General features: G+C 41.4%; 1 protein-coding gene across 1 annotated transcript in view; it reads left to right on the forward strand.

Annotated features, from left to right (window-relative positions):
• COL1A2 (collagen type I alpha 2 chain) overlaps window positions 1-19,944 on the forward strand; it is a 69,204-nt gene that overhangs the window by 1,567 nt on the left and 47,693 nt on the right. Inside the window, exons 2-10 of the mRNA XM_077304235.1 lie at window positions 2,285-2,295; window positions 2,796-2,813; window positions 3,940-3,975; window positions 8,309-8,392; window positions 9,726-9,782; window positions 15,490-15,534; window positions 17,068-17,121; window positions 17,688-17,741; window positions 18,379-18,432. Of these exons, the coding sequence (XP_077160350.1) occupies window positions 2,285-2,295; window positions 2,796-2,813; window positions 3,940-3,975; window positions 8,309-8,392; window positions 9,726-9,782; window positions 15,490-15,534; window positions 17,068-17,121; window positions 17,688-17,741; window positions 18,379-18,432 (413 nt within the window). The remainder of the gene's footprint in view (window positions 1-2,284; window positions 2,296-2,795; window positions 2,814-3,939; window positions 3,976-8,308; window positions 8,393-9,725; window positions 9,783-15,489; window positions 15,535-17,067; window positions 17,122-17,687; window positions 17,742-18,378; window positions 18,433-19,944) is intronic.

The raw sequence follows: 19,944 nt of genomic DNA on the forward strand, positions 1-19,944 counted from the left end.
CCATATGTGCACACGGGCTGAAGTGATACTTTCTACTAGGCCCATTTCCTTTAGCCTCACAACTTTAACGTTGCAACAATTGACTGAGAGAAAAAGACCTGTGTGTCTCAAAAACTTCCGTGCTACGCAGTCAGAAGTTGGTCCAGGAAAACATTACCACACATATTTGGTGTCTTTAGGAATGTGCAGCTTTTAATGATCAGATCAGCACTTCAATATGGTAGCAATCTGGTTCATTACATGAGGCAAATTTTGCCCATACTTTAAATAGAATACTTTTATACTATACCATTTTTGTGTAACAGGCTACTGGATTAACTGAAGCAGGAATTCCCTTTAGGATTAGTAACTGAACGCTAGCCCAAAACAACGTTGAAGCATTTTCTTCTTTGTAAATCTGTTCTTGCATCATTGACTTGATTTTGCCTTGAACACCTCGCAAACAGATTTTCTTCTCTGGCGACAAGGAGAAAGAGTGACAGGGGTCCCAACCCAACAGCAAAGAGCTACTATAGCAGTGATACCAACTGACAAACCCCCTCTCCACCAAATTCTATATATTATTCCGTATATTATTCAAAAAGAATATCTAATTATTCAGTTGTCTTACAAAAACACAATTTTGGACTATTTCTTTATCCGGTGTGTCAAACAACTGAGAATGTGCTAAAGTAAAAATTTCTGCCATAACTTATTTTCCCATTGATATACTTCTAAGTCGGGATTGCACCAGACTTGCTATTAAAGGCTATCATAATAAAAGTATTTTCAAAGTCAACATGGGAATCCTAGAACATGTTTGGCTAAAGGCTAGTTTAGAACATTTTTGCACTTAAAAAATCACGGCGTAGCAATTCTCCCCAGAAAAGCCAGGTTTTCAGATTCACCACTCAGATGTCCCTGGGGCATAATCAAACAAGCCAGTAAGGTTTTTTTTTTGGATTTTTTGTATTCAATGGAGATTTGCCCTGTTCCCACCCAGACTGGAGGTTGCACTTGGCAACTCTGCTGCTCCAGCAGGAACTTTACTTACCCTTCTCTCCCCCTCTGTGCAACTTACACAAAAGTGAAGGAGAAAGGGACCACTGCAAGCTCTCTCATAGGTGTAAGGCTGGTATCCATATTTTAACATGGTCACTTTAAAAGCAAAACAGACAACTTCCATACTGGTGGTACAATAGACGTGGCACATTAGTGGTGACACGTGGACCTGCCCCCAGTGTGCATCTGACCTTTTTCGTGAAACAAGGGCTTCAATGCCATATGAGAAATTAATTCTAAAATTCCATTTTTAAAAAATGGTTTAATGTGCTCTGCATGAGGCTGTTATTTGAGAAACACAACTCTCAAGTCTCTGCAGGCACATGGACACAGTGTCATGATTCTTGGGATGTGAGTTTATGTCAACATTTTGATTTTATCTGCAAGAGCAATTCACTATGTAATCTTTTAACATTTAAACTCTAGCAGAATGAAAGATTCAGAAAGAAAGGAAATTTGCTAACACCTGAATCTCAAAAGTAATCTTATTCAAGGAATATTTGCATTCAAGAATAACCTGGTCTCCTTAGCATTACAGCAAAATGAAAACAAATGAACTGAATCCTATCAGATTTAAATGCTCAATATACTGATTTTGCCCTTTCCATGATGCCTACATGTATTTCCTTTTTCCAAGAGGCTGGTCTCTTGGGATGTGAGGCTAGTTTCACATTTCCTAGAAGGAATGTGGATCACCATGGCTGGGATTCAAAGGGGCCTTGCCTGAGCATTATTTATTGATAACTATTTACACTAGTTTTATCCCACCTTTCTCCTAAGAAAGACACAAAATGGCTTACCATCAAACCCACAAACCAGCACTAAGAACCTCTGTGTGTGTTTTGGTGTTTGGGGGGTGGGGGAGGAGATTATCTAGCCTTATCTAGTTTTTTTATTCTGCCACTCCGCCCTGGAGGGTCCCTTGGTATTTAGGAGTGGGAAAAGGGGGCTAGAAAATCCCCAGTTTGTTTCAGGTGTTCTATGTATGGTCCTTTATATTCCGGCTCTGATTTTTAAACCATTAGATGTAGCCTTTAATTAATGTATCATTTAAAATCAGAACTCGGAAGTGCTGTTTTACTTTCAAACCTGAACGAGCCATCTGTGAACAGAGTCATCCAAATTGAACTAGCGTTAAATGCATTTTCTTTGGAGCCCTTCCTAATGACAACCTTCCTAATGAAAAACTGTTGTAATTTACAAATTAATTATATATTTTCTTCTTTTTATATCTTTTTTTCAGATGTGAATGAGGTCAGTACAATAATTAAAAAAATAAAACCGAATGGACAGAATAAACTGAACGGCCAGTTACTAACCAAAGCATGCATGGGTGAACTGATGATTATTAAGTAGCATGAGGCCTGCCTGAAAATGTACCCTCCCCTAATTTCCTAATGGGCAGTCCTTCTCCTACCAAAGCTACCTTCATAGGTGAATGCAAGATTAAGAGCGTCTGGCACAGTAGCAGGACCCACACAGCATGTGCAGTAGTTTGGGTTATGGATAACTACACTTTAAAACCGGGAGTCAGAGTAACATCATTGCATCAGAAGAAGCATGAATGAGTTCTGGTATGACAATTTCATTGTATTTCGATTGCACGGTGTAGTAAATACTAATTTGATTTAGTTTTCTGTGCTAAATGCACATTTCTTTCCACTAATTTGCCTAACAACAAATGTGGTTAATGCTAGCATTTAGAATGAAATATTGATAACTTTAGATTTTTCTCTATGTTTGTTCCTTTCTAGGCAAGGCAAGAATGGAAGGTAAGAAAATTATTTGAAGATTCTCACATAAGAGTTTGGGAGTTGTTGGGGGCCATCCGGAATAGGTCTACTCAGAAGTCCCACTTTAGGCAATGGGGCTTCATGCCAGGAAAGCACCCTTAGGACTGCAAATGTAGCTTTCTAGGGAACATCTAAAGTAAAGCCAAGTAGCCTGGGATGTGTGAATTTTTTATAATGAAAAAAGAAAGTTTAAATTGTAGTGAATTATTTTTGGCTCACAGCTAAGCATGTGCAAATCGCATTTCTATTTGTGTTCTCTTAAAGAGTAACTTCTCCTAAATTCAGTTCTATGCATGTTCATTCAAGATGTAATTTCTGATAATTTCATTGGAGATTATTATTATTATTAATAATAATAATAATAATAATAATAATTTGACTTATAAGCTGCCCCTCTGCAGAATGATCTTGGGGTGACTTACAACAACATCATAATCAAATACAAACGCATAAAACCTACTAAAATTTATCCCTAAAAATTCTACACGGACACTATACATTCAGTGCCTGTTGGTTACATAGTTGCTTCAGTCATAGTTTATGGCTGATGGTTCTGCTTTCAGAACCATTTTATTCCCAATGAAAAGTCAATGAAAATATATTGTACTATTACTTGTAAATAAGGTTTCTGGGTTTCTGATGTGTTTAGGCATGCAGTATATTGATTAAAGTATATTGAAATACATGAAACTTGAAACCAACATTTATAGGAGAGGAGTAAGATCTAAACGTTCGTCTTGAAAGTCTTTCTGAGATTATTAGTATCAAATAGTTCTTTTGTAAAGTTCAAATAGTTCTTCTTCTATAGCATAGTCACGTAATAGATTGATGCTAAATGCTGATGAGGTAATTGGCAGTAATTTTTGACATTTAGTTTATGTATTGAGTTGAATAAACTACCAGCGGAATAGACCGCCAAGACCTCATTGGCTCGGCCTTTGCACTGCGTTATTCCACAGCAAAAGTATTGTTTCTAGCTTCCATAGATTATTTATTTACCACAGTTTTATTAAGAGACAGTTCTCACTATGACTGGTGCCTTGGGCACTTAAACTGTTTACTTTAAAGATTAATCCACAAGTAATGTTTTTTTTCCCCCTTTCAGGGACCCAGAGGAGACAAAGGGCCACAGGGAGAAAGGGTAAAGAATCATGATTGTGCTGACTTTTAACTGCTCCAGATGAATCACTGCTAGATACATGGGGAAATCCTGCTGCTCATGTGTACAGTGCATAGTGAAGAATCTCCGTTTTATGAACTTCAGTACTCATTATGAAGGGATGCCAGTGTTCAGGTGGCACCTGGAGATTCTCCAGAATTACAGCTGATCTCCAAGTGACAAATAACAGTTCCCCCTGGAGAAAATGGATGCTTTGGAGAGTTGACTTTATGGCACTGTACCCCACTGAACTCCCTGTCCTTCTCAAGCTCCACCCCCAAATCCCTATGCATTCTCCAGTCTGGAACTGGCAACCCTCCTCAGATACCCTCCTCCAGTGACCAGGGGGGACCTGGAAGCCCTATCATTATTTCAAACCATCATGTGCCTATACTTATGGGAAAGAGCATGGCTGCTTGATCTAAGCGCTCTCTCTCTCTCTCTCTCTCTCTCTCTCTCTCTCTCTCTCTCTCTCTCTCTCTCTCTCTCACTCTCACTCTCTCTCTCTCTCTCTCTCTCACTCTCACTCTCACTCTCACTAACTCTTATTTTCTGAGATAATTCAGATGAATGAGATTGTTATGTATGATTGAACAGGTTTACTTGAGAAACTGGTGTGTGCATGATTTGGGAAAGGTCAGTCAAGTCAGAGGAGGTTTGTGTTTTTGAACATCAGAATTTTAACCCAAAGTGTAATTGTTTAACTGTTTTGAAATGGGATGATTTGATTACAACTAATGGGCATGCAATCTGTATCCATATAATGTAGTAATGAAAAGTATTTAGTGGGAGAAATGTTCTGTTCCTTGTAGTGTGATTAGTAGAGGTTCTTAGCTTCTTGATGCGTCAAGGAGAAGCTCAGTTAAATAAAATGCATGCATAAGATGAGTTCACATATTGGGTTAAAAACATCTCCATAGTGTGTGTGCGAATGTGTATGGATTTTCATGCTGAATGAGGCTAACAGTGCTATCCTAAACAGAATTGGCCCCTTCCAAGGCCATCACTTTCAATAGACTTTGAAGGATATAACTTTGCTTAAGACGGCTCTTGCTTCTGCATTCTTCTTTGCTGACCATAGCTTCAGTCAATACATTAAGAACTGAGCCCCTTCCATTTCCACTGGCTGGCTGGCAGATCATGTGTTGCTTGGTTTGACTGACCTGCTTTACTGACAGTTTGTTGATGTTGCCACAAGGCTAATTATCAATGCAAGATTTGCCATGACTATGTGGCAAATCAGCTGCAAGATCACCGTGGCATAACGTTGTGAATTGAAATGGTTCCCGGTGCTGTGTTTCTACTGCTCCTTAAACCTTTGCCTGCAGCATACAGCCATCTTTCCTGCATTGATCTTATTCTTCCTACCAGATTCTTTCCCAAATTGCCCCTAAAGTGATTTCTTTAAATATTCTATCTGGCCATCTGAATAACACATATTTACAATCTCACTGCTTGGCAGAAAGGCCATAGCTTGGGGTAGTCAACCTGTGGTCCTCCAGATGTCCATGGACTACAATTCCCATGAGCCCCTGTCAGCATTTGCTGGCAGGGGCTCATGGAAATTGTAGTCCATGGACATCTGGAGGACCACAGGTTGACTACCCCTGCTGCATGTGATACCCTATAGCACTGTCTGTTCCCTCTTTCAGATGGAATAGGGAAGCAAGCAATGCTTGGATGTTGGTTTGACAGATCAGTCATTGTGTATGGGGTTTCTACCATGGAAGGATAAGAATGCAAGTCATATATCCGGCCTTAGAGATGCAGTGATTGACAGTGCCCTCAAGTAGAGTTACACCCTTTGGTTTTGGTGGATTGACACAGGGTGCAACTCTGTTTAGGACTGCACTACATCTGCTACTTCATGTATATTTTCAACATATAGATGAAAAATCTGAAGGTGAATGCGTGGCAGAATGTGTGTTTTCTTACCGCCTTATAATATTAGCACTCCCCACAGCAACTGTGTGTAGTGACAGATATACATTTGTCAACACACTGCATGTCAAGAGGTCCTGGGGCATCTAAAAGTATATTAGCAAAGGTTTTAGACAACCCTCAAGGTGCCTTCCCTGTTGTCTGACATAAGGCTGTCAATTTTCAGGTGGGGCCTGGAGATCTTCTGGTTTAACAGCTGATCTCCAGACAGTAGAGATCAGTTTCTTTGGAGAAAATGGCTGCTTTGGAGGGTGGACTCTATAGCCTTGTACTGTGCCGAGGTCCCACTGCCCCTCAAACCCCACCCTCTTCAGGATACACATCTCCCCAGTCTCCCAACTCAGAGCTGGAAGCCATGTTTAGTGAAAACTTTCACCATTTGTAATCCAGGTGTTCAGCATTTACATACCACCTGTTTTCTGACGCCCAGGCAAGTGTTATAAACACTTTATTGAGATCTAGATAGATGGCCATACATGGCTGCCATGCTGTATTTAACTTGCTGGGTCACAATTTGTACATAGGCCTGATTTAGAGCAAATCATGTGCCAAGGAACTAAGGCTTTAACCTGAAATGGCCTGTACTGTATAAGATGTGTAGAGATCCATTCTCCCAGCAAGTATGCTCACTGGAACAGTCATTGCCATTCCCAATGCATTATGGGACAGCCAGAAGTAGCCATGCTTGTGACCAGCCTAGAACAGGACCAGTTTATCTGTGTGGTACATGTAGCACATGCTACAGGCCCTGCATTTCCAGGGGCTCCATTTGGTGCTTTCCCAACATGGATCAAGGCTGCCTCTCTCTTCCCTCCTTTTCCTTCTTTAAGGGCAATTGAAGTGACACCCTTTTCCACTGCGGAAAGGCCCCTCTGCCCCCAGTCTGGCTGCTCCCACAAATCCTTAAACTGGCTCCGATTCTATGGGGCCCACGAATCCTTAAACCACTCCTGGCCTAGAATGTATCTCATCACTGGAATAAGCATTGGTGGGAAGGCTGTTGGAAGAGTTCTACCCCCACTTTCCCAACACAGCTATATATGAAAGAAAAGTTACCAATTTATAACTATAGTACCTCTTAGAACACCAGTTCTACTCCACCAGGCAGTAACTGGGCCCCTGACCTAGACACTAAAACACAATAGCCGGAAACTAACTTAAGATTTGGCCCATACCAGGAGAGATTTTGTGTATAATGCATGAGTATCTGTTACAACTAAAAGGTTTTTAATGTGGTTTCTTGAAATATGGATAAGCCCCAACAAACCTAAATAAAGTAATTTTGATGTTGGTTATAGTATTGAACGAAAGGGTGACTATCCATATCTTTGTAATTGGCTTGAGAGCCAAATTGACTAGCATCCTGTTGATATATACAGCTGTGGTAAAGAGAGAAATCTTGGAACAGGGAGTACATATATTATTTGTATGATGCTTGAATTGCTGGAAATGAGCAATTCATTGAGATATAGATATTTTATTAAATTACTTGAGATGTTTAATGGAGATATAATTGGAGGATAAGTGGAGGTATAGTTGATTAATGGAGATTAATAGAGATATAGATGTTTTATTAATCAGTTTATTTTCATAGTCCAGTTGTATACGACCATATTAGTCTTCTCCTCCCTAATTCTTACATTATAGTTGTTGTCACTGTATACTATTTGTTATAAATGTCCACTGTACAAATGACAACACCCAGTTTTGCCTTTGTATCACCTTAAATGACGTAAGTTAATATGAATTACATGAACAACTCACAAACCATTTTACAGACATTTGGGGGTCAGAATATGCAGTCTGGGACCATTCCTGCATATTTGGAGATCAGAGAGGCAAGAGTTCCCCAAGGTTCTGGGAATCTTTCTTTTTATTATGGTAGGGGTTGGGAAATTCCTGGAGATGTGGGGTGGAGCTTGGGGAGGGAAGAGGTTTGAGAAAGGGAGGGACTTCAGTGGGGTATTATGGCACACAGCCTACCCTCCAACGTAGCTATTTGCTCAAGACGGGACTAATCTTGGTAGTCTAGAGATCAGCTGAAATTCTAGGAAAACTCCTGACCCCCACCTGGAGATAGGTAGCTCCAATCACTTCCCTCTCTAGAAACACCTCTTTTTGGATCTTTATTCTCTTCCATATATCAATTCTGTACTGAATTTTTAAAAATTATAATTAATAAGTTCATAAAATTGTTAAATTTTCTCCTCCTATGATTCCTATGAAAAAATAAGGAAGTTTATATGGTATTAACTTTAAAACTTTGTATCTGGGATTATGCATTACCAGCTTTTATCTCTTCATAACTTGAATACTTGAAATCTCCTGGTTATTTCCATTTTTTACTTAATATTTTACAACTTTTCTCCCATAGGGTCCACCAGGCCCACCAGGTAGAGATGGTGAAGATGGTCCACCAGGCCCCCCAGGGCCCCCTGGTCCTCCTGGTCTTGGCGGAGTAAGCATCTAAAGTTTTATTCCTTAAAGTTGTTTGGTGGGCATTGCAGCATAAGTAGCTTAACATTCTTTTTTAAAGATACAGAAATAAAATCTATGAACATATCATCTCAGACATATTTTCCGGATTCCATTGGGTTCTATAAGAACATCTCCAGAATTATGTGCAGTCAAGGAATGACCATTTTCTATTTTAATTCAGTGATACTTTACTGTGTGCACTCAGGAGTTATTCTCCTATTCAAAAGTGCATTAACTGAGTTCATATAAACAAAATAGGCCACCAAGTCACTTGCCCTGTTTTGCTGCTTCTAAACATGAAAAGGGGCTATATAACTAGTGCATCCTTACATGGCTAGGCTTTCTTATGACAAAAAAAAAACTTATTTGGACACACAAAGGACTTGAGAGGCAGACTGCTGATTCTATTTTTCCCTTTCCCAAAAGAAACATCAATCTCAAAAGAGATATCGATTAAAATCAATAAATGGATAATATTCCATAAAAGAAGCTGAACAAATATTATATAAAGCACTGAACCATATCACTAAAGCTTTCTTGAAAAGGATATCAGTTTACTCCCTAAATCCTAGGTACGCATACTACTAGACTAAGAAAAATTAGGTCTGCTGACATCCTTGAAATCTATTTCTCATTAGGAAATATGTTTGAAATAAAAGTGAAAGCAGAAATGCTCAAATGTAAGACACTGTAATTCATACGGTTAATTGGACGTAAATCCTAGAGCCCGATTTTAACAGATCAGGCTGTTAAATCAACAATTAGCCTGGTATTTAAAGTGCCTTCGTAACTGAATTCCACTTATTTGAGTCCACTGAAATAAATGGGCTTAGATAGGTATAAATCTAGGATGGCACTGCTGCACCCTATAGCTGGTCACCATTCTGTGTTTTAGCCAGAAATGGAAAATCAAGGTCTAAAGCTAGTGTCTGATCATTTATGATATAATAATTGAAGAGTAATCTTTTCAAGCGTGCCCCTTAGATATCTGTAAACTTCTACTTTAATGTGTAGTTCTGCAACACACTTAGAAAAGAAACACACTTAGATTATATTTACCCAGTATATAAAAATATTTTTAGTACTAAGGTATTTATTTCCCTTGAATCAGCCTAAGCTACTAACTTCTTTTTTCTCCTAGTTTCATTCTGAGTTTCCATCAATAAAATATAAAATTCCATACTTTTCTGGACCCAATAGGGTTAATTTATTACAACAGCATACATTTTGAGATAGCCATATAGAAACAATATTTTTTCCTGTTTGTACATTACTTTAAAAGCTAAAAAAAATCTCCTTTCTGTTTTCTACAGAACTTTGCTGCTCAATATGATCAATCTAAATCAGCTGACTTTGGCCCAGGACCAATGGTAAGGAAGTATTTTCTTTCAATACTCATGCAGATGACATGGGAAATCCTTACTTGGATCTCTTAAGCATATCATGCACTGAAGAACTGCACATTGAGCACAAACCTGTCCCTATCAGTGGCAGGCAGAGATGAAGATATGGATACCCTATTGCTTGTGTGCACGCCACAAAAAAATGGGGGGAACCAGTGTGAGGTACCACCCTTCAGGAGTTGTGTGCTGCTGCCACTATAGAATGGCCAGGTCAGTCTCCATGTGTTTCTCAGTCCAGGCTAGGATCATCCTCTCCTGCTGTCCCCATATGGGCAGCAGTGGACTGACTGTTCCTTCAGAACTGCTGTGGGGTGAGTAGGTTTGTACCAGGGATCACTTGCAGACTGTATCTCAGTTGCTGAGAGGATGGAGGACACTCAGTGGCTTCATGCAGTTTGCACAGCCTCTATGTTGTTAGAATCAGGAGACCTCTGCATAAAAAGGTAACAGGAGCCCTGCTGGATCAGACTAGATGACCTCAGATCATCTTGTCCAGTATCCTATTTCACACAGACCTTTACCGCATGGAGCACATCATGCTGGACTGCCGCCTTGTGTTTGGAACAGGGCAGGTTGTTCCACCTCTTCCTGCTGTTGCATGGGAGAGTATTTGACCTGCTGCATGCCGTCCACCATGGATTTGTGTTCCCACATGGCAGCCAGGGCAGCGAGGTTCCACTGAGCTACAGGGCAGTGTGGGCCTTTTCTCCCCCCCCCCCATTTTTAAGAATGTGACAACACAATACCATGTTCTTAAAAATAAAAATAACGCCTCTGACCTTCTGGGACACCATATTCCAGCACAGGTGGCAAGGAGCCGAGCCAGGATGGCCCAACTCTTCCACAGACACATGGCCCAGGCCTGACATAGGCCTCATTGATGCCCGGGGCAAAAAAGGGAATGCTGATTTACCCATGTTCCCTTGCTGTGGGGCAGATGAGAGCCTGAGTCAGGCCAGGCCTGGGATTGCCCTAGACCGGCGCCAATGTAATGTGGAAGCAGGAATTAGCCCTGCAATCAGACAAGTGTTGAGTCGGGCCAAATTTCTGGTATGGAAAAGGTCACAGTAGTTAACTCAACCTGAACAGCCAACAAACAGGTCATAGAAGCCAAGGCCTTCCCCTTCATGTTGCCTCGTAGTGCTGGTATTTAGAAGTTTCCTATCTCTAAAAGTTCACTTTAATCCAGATGGAGTAACATGCATGGCTCATGAGATGAGAAAACTGGAAGTGACAATGTGGACTTCCAAATGCATCGGGCTGCAGCAAGTGTGGGTCGCATTTTTCTGCATCCATATTAATAACATGGAGATCCTGGGGCCTCCCTTATAGTCTGCACACCTATCCAGCCTGTTACTGGAAGCACAGCCCCTTCATTCAAGTAAACTAAGACCACAGTAATGGTGATTGTTTTAAAGCTCAAGTCACACTTGCCAATTCTCATTGCCTGTTGTCATAAAGCACATGCAATACTATTTCTTTAATGTATTTTAACTACAGTTTCACAAAGGAAATTGCTGGAAAAGGAAATTAACTATGAGCTAAGAGTGTTTGCAATGCAGGGAGATCTGTGCCTGAGTGATTGAGTGCACAGATATCAAGTAGTATGTAAAAGCAGCCAGCCCTGAACTTGATCCTATCAGACCTCAGTTGCAGAGTTAGCCCTGGATAACACTTGAATGGGAAAGCTCCAAAGAATACCAGGATTGTGATGTAATGACAGGCATGACATATCACTTCTGAATGTCCCTTGCCTCGAAAGACTTATGAGGTCACCATAAGTCAGCTGTGACTTGACGTTATTTTCCACCACCAAAAGCAGCCATGGGAACTCTGCAATCCCATCCTGCCTCAAAGCCCAACAGGGCTATAAGCCCATCACCTCACACTGTGGGATTTATCCCTGTCCTCCCCCAACCTCTGGAACTCTTCAGCCATGCGTGGCTAGTTTGAGTCTCTCCCCACCCCACCCTACCCCACTCCAGTCTTCGGATGCCCCAGAGAACATTGCAATCTAATCTAATATTAATTTATTTACTTCATTTGTAATCCACTTTTCTCTCCAATGGGGACCCAAAATGGTTTACATCATTCCCCTCCCCTCCATTTTGCAGAGTGTTTCATATCTGTACAATTTCCCCTCTATTTTTCTTTCCCTCCTGTGACTGAACTGCCCTAGTTATCTATTTTCTTCTTTCCTGAAGAATTCTGGCTGTCCCATAATATCCCAGTAGCCTCTCCTATTCTAAATGTTATTAGAAGTAGGGTGAAGAAGCACGACTGACTTGTGCTTCTAGGCCTGCATTTCGCAGCTGGCAAGTCCCAACCCAAAAGTACGTTGCAAGGCCTGTGAAAGTGGGTCCCCAGCTTTTGCAGTTTTATTGATTTGTGCATGCTCTGCTTTTGTAAGTGGGTTAGTATACGAAGCCGATTTGGACTTGGGGGTCACCATACCAAAAATGTTATGAACCACTGTTCTAGAAACTGGTTTTCTCAGATTTTGGGTAATACATTCTCTAGACTAGAACCCATTCCGCACACATTGGATAATGCGCTTTCAATGCCCTTTAAAAGCAGATTTTCCTATTCTGCACAGGAAAATCCAGCTGCAAAAGCACACTGAAAGTGCATTTTCCAACGTGTGCAGATTTAGGAGTAGAAAAAAAACAGGAAAAAATACAGTACCTCCTTGTCAGAAAGGTTAGACCTGATTATGGAAGAAATGAATCACAGAAACGTTTCCAAGACTGCACATCAGGGTAGCATTATCAGATGACTTAGAGCCAAGGATATGCATCTTCTCATTCTATTCAGCAAGGCTGGAGGCCCTCCTTGCCCTAAGAGCCTTCCTCTGGCAGAAGTGGTAGAGCAACTTCTGTTGAAGAAATGCTCCACAGACCAGAGAAAGGCTTCAAACTATTGAGCAGTCACAAGCCAAGAGGAAGCCACTGGAGAACTTGCTGTGTAGTTCTTAGAGAGGCGGTTTGTCTGTGGCCCTTAGCTACATGAATAAACTGAACATGACCACCCCTCTCCTTTTCCCTACCTAGTTACAGAGATACCATGCACTTAACTTTGAACTGTGGCTCCTAGTCATCTCAGCCTACCATTCCCTTTCCAATGTTGCCAGAATGGGAGTCCCTTCTGCTACACCTTATTTTGCCATTGGAAATTGTCATGTTAGTACTTAGGAGCACAGGAGCCAGCACAGTGATCATGTGTACATATGAGCATGCTGCTTGCAATACTATGGCTGTAGCCAGCATAGAAATGTGCAATACTAATTATGCAGTATGTTTCAACATGGCGTCACTGATAAACAGAGATTAAAATCCAGATACTCTCTGGATTGTTTTGTTTTGTGGCAGTCTTAGGTGAAAGCCTATAGGCAAGTGCCCACCTTAGTAGTTCTACTCAGCATCCTACTAAAATCTATGCAATCGGACTTTCTCCCAGGAAATTGTTTGTAGATGTGTTCCTGATGACTAGTCTTGCAATGAGGTTATTTTTAAACAGCCTCTTGATTCAAAGATAGCTCTGTTTACAGCATGATAGAAAAATATTCCAAGAATGATGTTTACAGGCAGACAGACTGAGTGCAATAGAGGGTTGTTGTTGTTGTTAGGTGCGAAGTCATGTCCGACCCATCGCCACCCCATGGACAATGAGCCTCCAGGCCTTCCTGTCCTCTACCATTCCCCGGAGTCCATTTAAGCTTGCACTGACTGCTTCAGTGACTCCATCCAGCTACCTCATTCTCTGTCGTCCCCTTCTTCTTTTGCCCTCGATCGCTCCAAGCATTAGGCTCTTCTCCAGGGAGTCCTTCCTTCTCATGAGGTGGCCAAAGTATTTGAGTTTCATCTTCAGGATCTGGCCTTCTAAAGAGCAGTCAGGGCTGATCTCCTCTAGGACTGATTGGTTTGTTTGCCTTGCAGTCCAAGGGACTCACAAGAGTCTTTTCCAGCACCAGAGTTCAAAAGCCTCAATTCTTTGACGCTCGGCCTTCCTTATGGTCCAACTTTCGCAGCCATACATTGTAACTGGGAAGACCATAGCCTTGACTAGACACACTTTTGTTGGCAGGGTGATGTCTCTGCTTTTTAGGATGCTGTCTAGATTTGCCATAGCTTTCCTCCCCAGGAGCAAGCGTCTTTTAATTTCTTTGCTGCAGTCCCCATCTGCAGTGATATTTTCCATGTGTTAGCCATTATGCTCCTCATATGGATGTCTATTGATTTTACAAAGAAGAAGAAGAAGAGTTGGTTCTTATATGCCGCTTTTCCCTACCCGAAGGAGTCTCAAAGTGGCTTACAGTCGCCTTCCCTTTCCTCTCCCCACAACAGACACCCTGTGAGGTGGGTGAGGCTGAGAGAGCCCTGATATTACTGCCCGGTCAGAACAGTTTTATCAGTGCTGTGGAGAACTGTCTTCTTATTTATCTAGGGCATTAGCCATTCTTTCCTTCATCCTAATCATACAATAAAATCAGTAAGGTTGCCATAAAAATAGGTTCATTGGATTGAGTGTCCGCTTGGTGTAGTGGTTAAGAGCAGCGATCTCTAATCTGGAGAACTAGTTTTGATTCCCCATGCCTCCACATGCTGTGTGACCTTGGACCAGTCACAGTTCTCTCAGAGCTCTCCCAGCCTCACCTACCTCACAGGATGTCTGTGGTGGAAAGAGGAAGGCAAGGCAATTGTTTTAGTAAGACTATTGAAAGCATACTGTCCTATACAATAAAAGGCTTGGGAGCAGAGTATCTGAGAGAACATCGGTTTCCTCATGAACATGTGTGGGTATGAAGATCAGTCTTGAAGATCAACTCCACCTGTGATAAGGTGCCTGTCTTGATTTGGGCCACCTCCATGAAGGGGTATCATCATCATCAGTAAGACTTCTTCTATAAGCCCGGCCAACTGGTCTTTACTCTGAAGACTTTTCAGCATCAAGTTCAGACTTTTGTGTGTCCAGGCTTCTAGAGCAATGGACATTGTTTTGCTGCAGTTTTTTTTTTAAGTTGTTAGTAGTTGTGGGGTTTCTTTTTAAATTAGGAATGATTAGTAATGAACCTCAGGGGAGGGCGGTATACAAATGTAATAAATAAATTGTTGTTGAAAATATTGATTATTGTTTTAAATTATATTGTATTTAAATTTATTGTACGCCACCTCCAAAACCCTGACTAGCAGCTAGGATAGAAATATTTCAAACAAATCCTGTAGTATGCTATATTCTACACCTCAGATTGAATCCAACTGTCTTCTACATTGAATTCCACCCAGTTCACACACACACACCTCCATACCTTGGCACATGGCTTTTGTCCATGCAGGTCTGATGACTTCCAGGATTACCTTTCTGGTTGATTACCTTTTTGGTTGATCAAAGGGGATGCTGTAAGGATTATAGATGCATTGCAACTTGTTTTATGCTATCAGTATTGACTATGGAAAGGAGGATTCATTCTCCGGCATTTTGCTTCATGGTTTCTTGACTTTAGAATCACAGGTGACTTATTTTACTAACATCAAGAGCAATTACATTATTACTTTGTTGTTACATTAATCACTGTGTGCCTTAGTGTCATCTCATTTGCCTGAAAAGTGACACTGCCAACGGTACTGAGTTATTACTTTACTGTCCTGAATTATCTTTGCCCTATATCTTTTTCCAGGGACTTATGGGACCCAGAGGCCCTCCTGGAGTAGCTGGAGCTCCTGTAAGTATATTGTCATTACAGCTATTGGTGATCATTTAGATATACACATCAAGCATCACTTATAAATCAAGCCTTCGCCAACACCCCTTCCTATAGAAGATATATAAACTACTAGCAGACCCTCAGCTAGGGCTTTTAGCCTCCAGTTGGTTGCTGGAGCTCTCCTGGGATTATAACTGATCTCCAGGTAACAGAAGTCAGTTCACATGGAAAAAATGGTCCCTTCTGAGGGTGGACTAGACCCCATTGGTATCCCCCTCCCTCCCCTCTCCCCCAACCCCCCCTCACCATCCTCAGGTTCCACCCCTAAAATCTCCAAGTAGAATAATAGAATCATAGAGTTGGAAGGGACCTCATGGGTTATCTAGTCCAACCCCCTGCACTATGCAGGACACTCACATCCCAATTGCTCATCTACTGTAATCTGCCACCCCTTTAAGCTTTCACAGAATCGGCCTCTCTGTCAGATGGCTATCTAGCCTCTGTTTAAAAATTTCCAAAGATGGAGAATCCACCACCTGGAGCTCAACCTGGAGATGACAACCCCACCCGCAGAACTGGGCATGGCATACTGTATCTTTGACACACTTAGCATAGCACAGAAGTAAATCTTACTCCTCCTCACTTCTATTTCATTTGTGTGCCATATTCTAACTTTAATACTTGTGTTAAGAAGGAATAAAGTATTCAGTTTATTGGCCTGGTATCTCTCCAGGCCATTCCGCACCCAACAGGAGAGCAACCAGCAAGCCACACGCCAAGGAAATGTGCAGAGCCGAAATAGCGCTATCTCCGCCTCCAGTTCCTGCCCTCGCACCCACTTCCCTCACCCTTCTCCCAGGGATTGTTTCTTTCTTTTTTTTTTGGAGGCAAAGCAAAACAAAAACAAACCCCCAGTTAAAACACAAAGCATGCCTCTCTAAAAAAAAATTGGGCTCAAGATTAATTTTTAAGATTCAACGCTCATGATTCCACAAGGAGTGGCATTATAAAAGGGACTATGCACCTATGATCAGATGCATAGGTGTCTCAATTGAGAAGTTTTCCTTTTAAAAAATAGCTGGTACCACAGGCCCTTTAAAACATGGAGAAAGGTGATCGGCTGCCCGGCTTAGTTGACAGGCAGAGGAGAGTCACATGTAAAGCACATTGCTCTCTTCCGCCATTTCAAGCAGGCATGAGGAGTGCTAAGAAGCATGAGAAGGCATCAGAGAGCCAGAAGGTGAAGAATGGCCAGAGGCACATTATTTTTTAGCGTTATGCCATTTTGCTGGCATAACACAGTTTTTTTCAATGTGCAGAACTACCCTCCATGTTTGCTTTGGCCTTTTATGGTATGGAAGTCCACTATATGTAGTTGCATCATAGCCTGACACTCTGGGGCTTTCCCAGTTGGGTATCTGAACCCTTGATCATGACACCAACTTTTAGGTGCCATTCTGTATTCAAATACAATGTTTTTCTTTAGATTCTTACATCTCTGGAAGAGTGCTCACCATTTTAATATGGATTTTGTTCTTGTTCTCTTTGTAGGGTTCTCCTGGCCACGTGGGACATGCTGGTGAACCTGGTGAACCCGGCCAAACAGTATGTAAAAAAAAATCAGTCATAACAATGATAGTAATTTTGAAATTCCATCTTACATGGAATACTTGGTTTGAAAAGTGTATATTCAGGGTATTAGGATTGAATAATAACCATCAGAGGCTGCTAAAAACACATCCTTTATAGCAGTTGCCACAAAACTATGGAGTAGAATCATCATTCCCTTGTAGTGTGAAATTCTACCTCTTGCTTTTAGCAAGGTTGCGAGGTTACCTTTTTCAGTTTGTTTGATGAACTTAATGTGTGAACTAAATCTGTCCCCCCCAAATCTGCAGACGCTATTTTATCTTGCCATTAGTTGCTTGTGTTCTGATGTAACTGCAAGTTTCACTGTTGTCTTATGTTTTTTTGTAAGCCATTTTGCATGTTCAAAAAGTGGCACAAAATGTTTTCAGTGAATAAAAAAGAGGCTTGCATTTATGAAGTCCAACAGAAGAACTGGACTCAGGCTAGGATACTGATTTGGACAAGGTCACTCGAACACATTTAATCCATAGAAGCTAGTACTTCTTGCATCAGTTTCAAATTCAATTCTTCTTCATTGCTAGGGTCCACAAGGTGCTCGTGGTCCATCTGGTCCTCCTGGGAAGGCTGGTGAAGATGTAAGTATTCCTGGAAAACTTTAGAAGAATAAGACAAACATCAGTTATTAGCATTCATTGCACCCCTTCCCCCCACCACCACTGCTATCCAACCCCACAAGTCTGTTGCAATTCTGTGTATCCAGACTTCCAATTGTCCAAATGTTTGGATGTTCCTTATGCCAAGCAGACATTTTGGTAATAACTGGATGCTGTAGTGACAGTGGATTTCATGTGTAAAGCAGAATTATTTATTCAATGTCCAGAATGTCTTATACTGACTGACTTGTCTAGCCCAGCATTGTCTGCTTGGATGGAGAGCAGCTTCCCATGATTGCAGAGGTTCTCCCAACCCTGATTGTAGCTGGCAATGCTAGGTTTGAACTAAGGGATGTTATGCTCAGGTAGCAGGCAGGCAGTGAGCTATGACCCTTCCCACTTGAGAAGCAGCATTGTCTGGTTTACTCAGAAGTAAGTCATACTGACTTCTGGTTTACCTCTAGTTGGGATGCAGCTTTCAACTTTAAAACGAGTCAACAATCTCCTCTTAAAGAAAAAATATCCCGTGTATATGTACGTTAATGTGTTTAATGCATTTTGTGTTTCATGCAACAAGAGAGAGTAAATTTGTTCCCCCTGTATTTGCTGACTTTTTAAGGGTCATCCTGGGAAACCTGGCAGATCTGGTGAGAGGGGTGTTCCTGGTCCTCAGGTGAGTGCCATCTTTAAGAAAATTAGTTGTTCACCAAGAATTATGGGTAAGGAAGCTGTAGGATCAGCACAAGAATACCTAATATTTAATTATTTATCAGTCACCATACTCCCACAAGGGTTTGGGGTGGTTTACAACATAGATTAAAATACATAAAACAATTAATTTAGAAATTAAATTGAAAGCAAACATTATTAAAAATAGCCTCAACTCACTAACAAATAACATTTTGTCTAAGCACCCCACCATCCCAATCACTATGTTTATGCTTATGGCAGGTAATATTTATCACTGGGACGGAGAACAGAGTGCAAAAAGGAACTAGAAAGGAGAAGAGAAGACAGCCCATTTTTATTAATTGCTTTGGCCTCAACCATAGGTCTGGTGGAAGACCACCATGTTACATGCCCTGAAGAATTTTGATAGTTCTGTCTAGGCCCTGATCTTGACTGGCATCTCATTCCACCAGGCTGGTCAAGGCCAAGCAGATGTCTTTGGGGTCAGGGACTACCAACAGATTTGCACCAGATGAACAAAGTTCTATTTGGGGGAACATATTAGAAGATGTAGTCCCTCAGATATACAGGTCCCAGACTGCACAGGACTTTACCAAAACTTTGAATCTGATCCAGAGCGTGACTGGAAACCAGTGCAGCCATCAGAGGGCCAATCAAATACGTGCCTACCGTGGGGTCCTGGTAGGGACCTGGACAGTTGCATTCTGTACCAGTTGTAATTTCCAGCACAGAGTTAAGGGTCGCCCCATATTCAATGTGTTACAACAAACCCGTTTGGATGTGACCATTGCATGGATCACTGTGGCAAGGTCTTCTGGGGCCAGGTAGGGCACCAGTAGTTTCACTTGGTGCAGATGGAAAAATGCCTGGCAAACTACCTTTTTAATCTGAGCCTTCATTGATAGAGAGGCATTAAAGATCACCCCAAAGAATGTTCAAAGAATATACAAAGAATGCTGAGAAATGTTTATATGCCATACAGGATATAAATCAAATACACATCCCTTATTGTGCATGTACATTCAGAACCTAAGTGTTTAGAAGCTAGTTTGCTACAGACACTCATTCTACATGCATTCTGTTCCTAAAACACTTCTTTCTTTTTAAAAGAAAGTGTTGTTGATTTCAACAGAAGTAACTTATGAGGAAATGAGCTTAGCCAGGGGTCCCCAACTGCCTAACACAGGGGAGAGAGGTGAGGTTAAACAGAATACCTTCCTCCTCACACCTCCTGAGAAGAAAGAAAGCCTGAAGGAGAATGGAAGCAGACCCTGACGGAAAAAAACAAAGTGTTTAGCAGTCCTAATCCTCCAATGAAATGCCCTTTCTTTTAAATGAGGACAGCCAGTAATATCCCATGTCTTACAGTGTGAAAACCAAGAGAACCAAGCAGGAACCAAGAGAAGGGCTGGCGGGCACCACATCACCTGTAGGCCCCAAACTGTAGTGTGGTCTGAGGGGTTTCTGTGTATGAAGTTTAAATTGTTTGCTGGCT

The sequence above is a fragment of the Paroedura picta genome, chromosome 11 (assembly GCF_049243985.1).
Source record: "Paroedura picta isolate Pp20150507F chromosome 11, Ppicta_v3.0, whole genome shotgun sequence".
Classification (NCBI taxonomy): Eukaryota; Metazoa; Chordata; class Lepidosauria; order Squamata; family Gekkonidae; genus Paroedura; species Paroedura picta.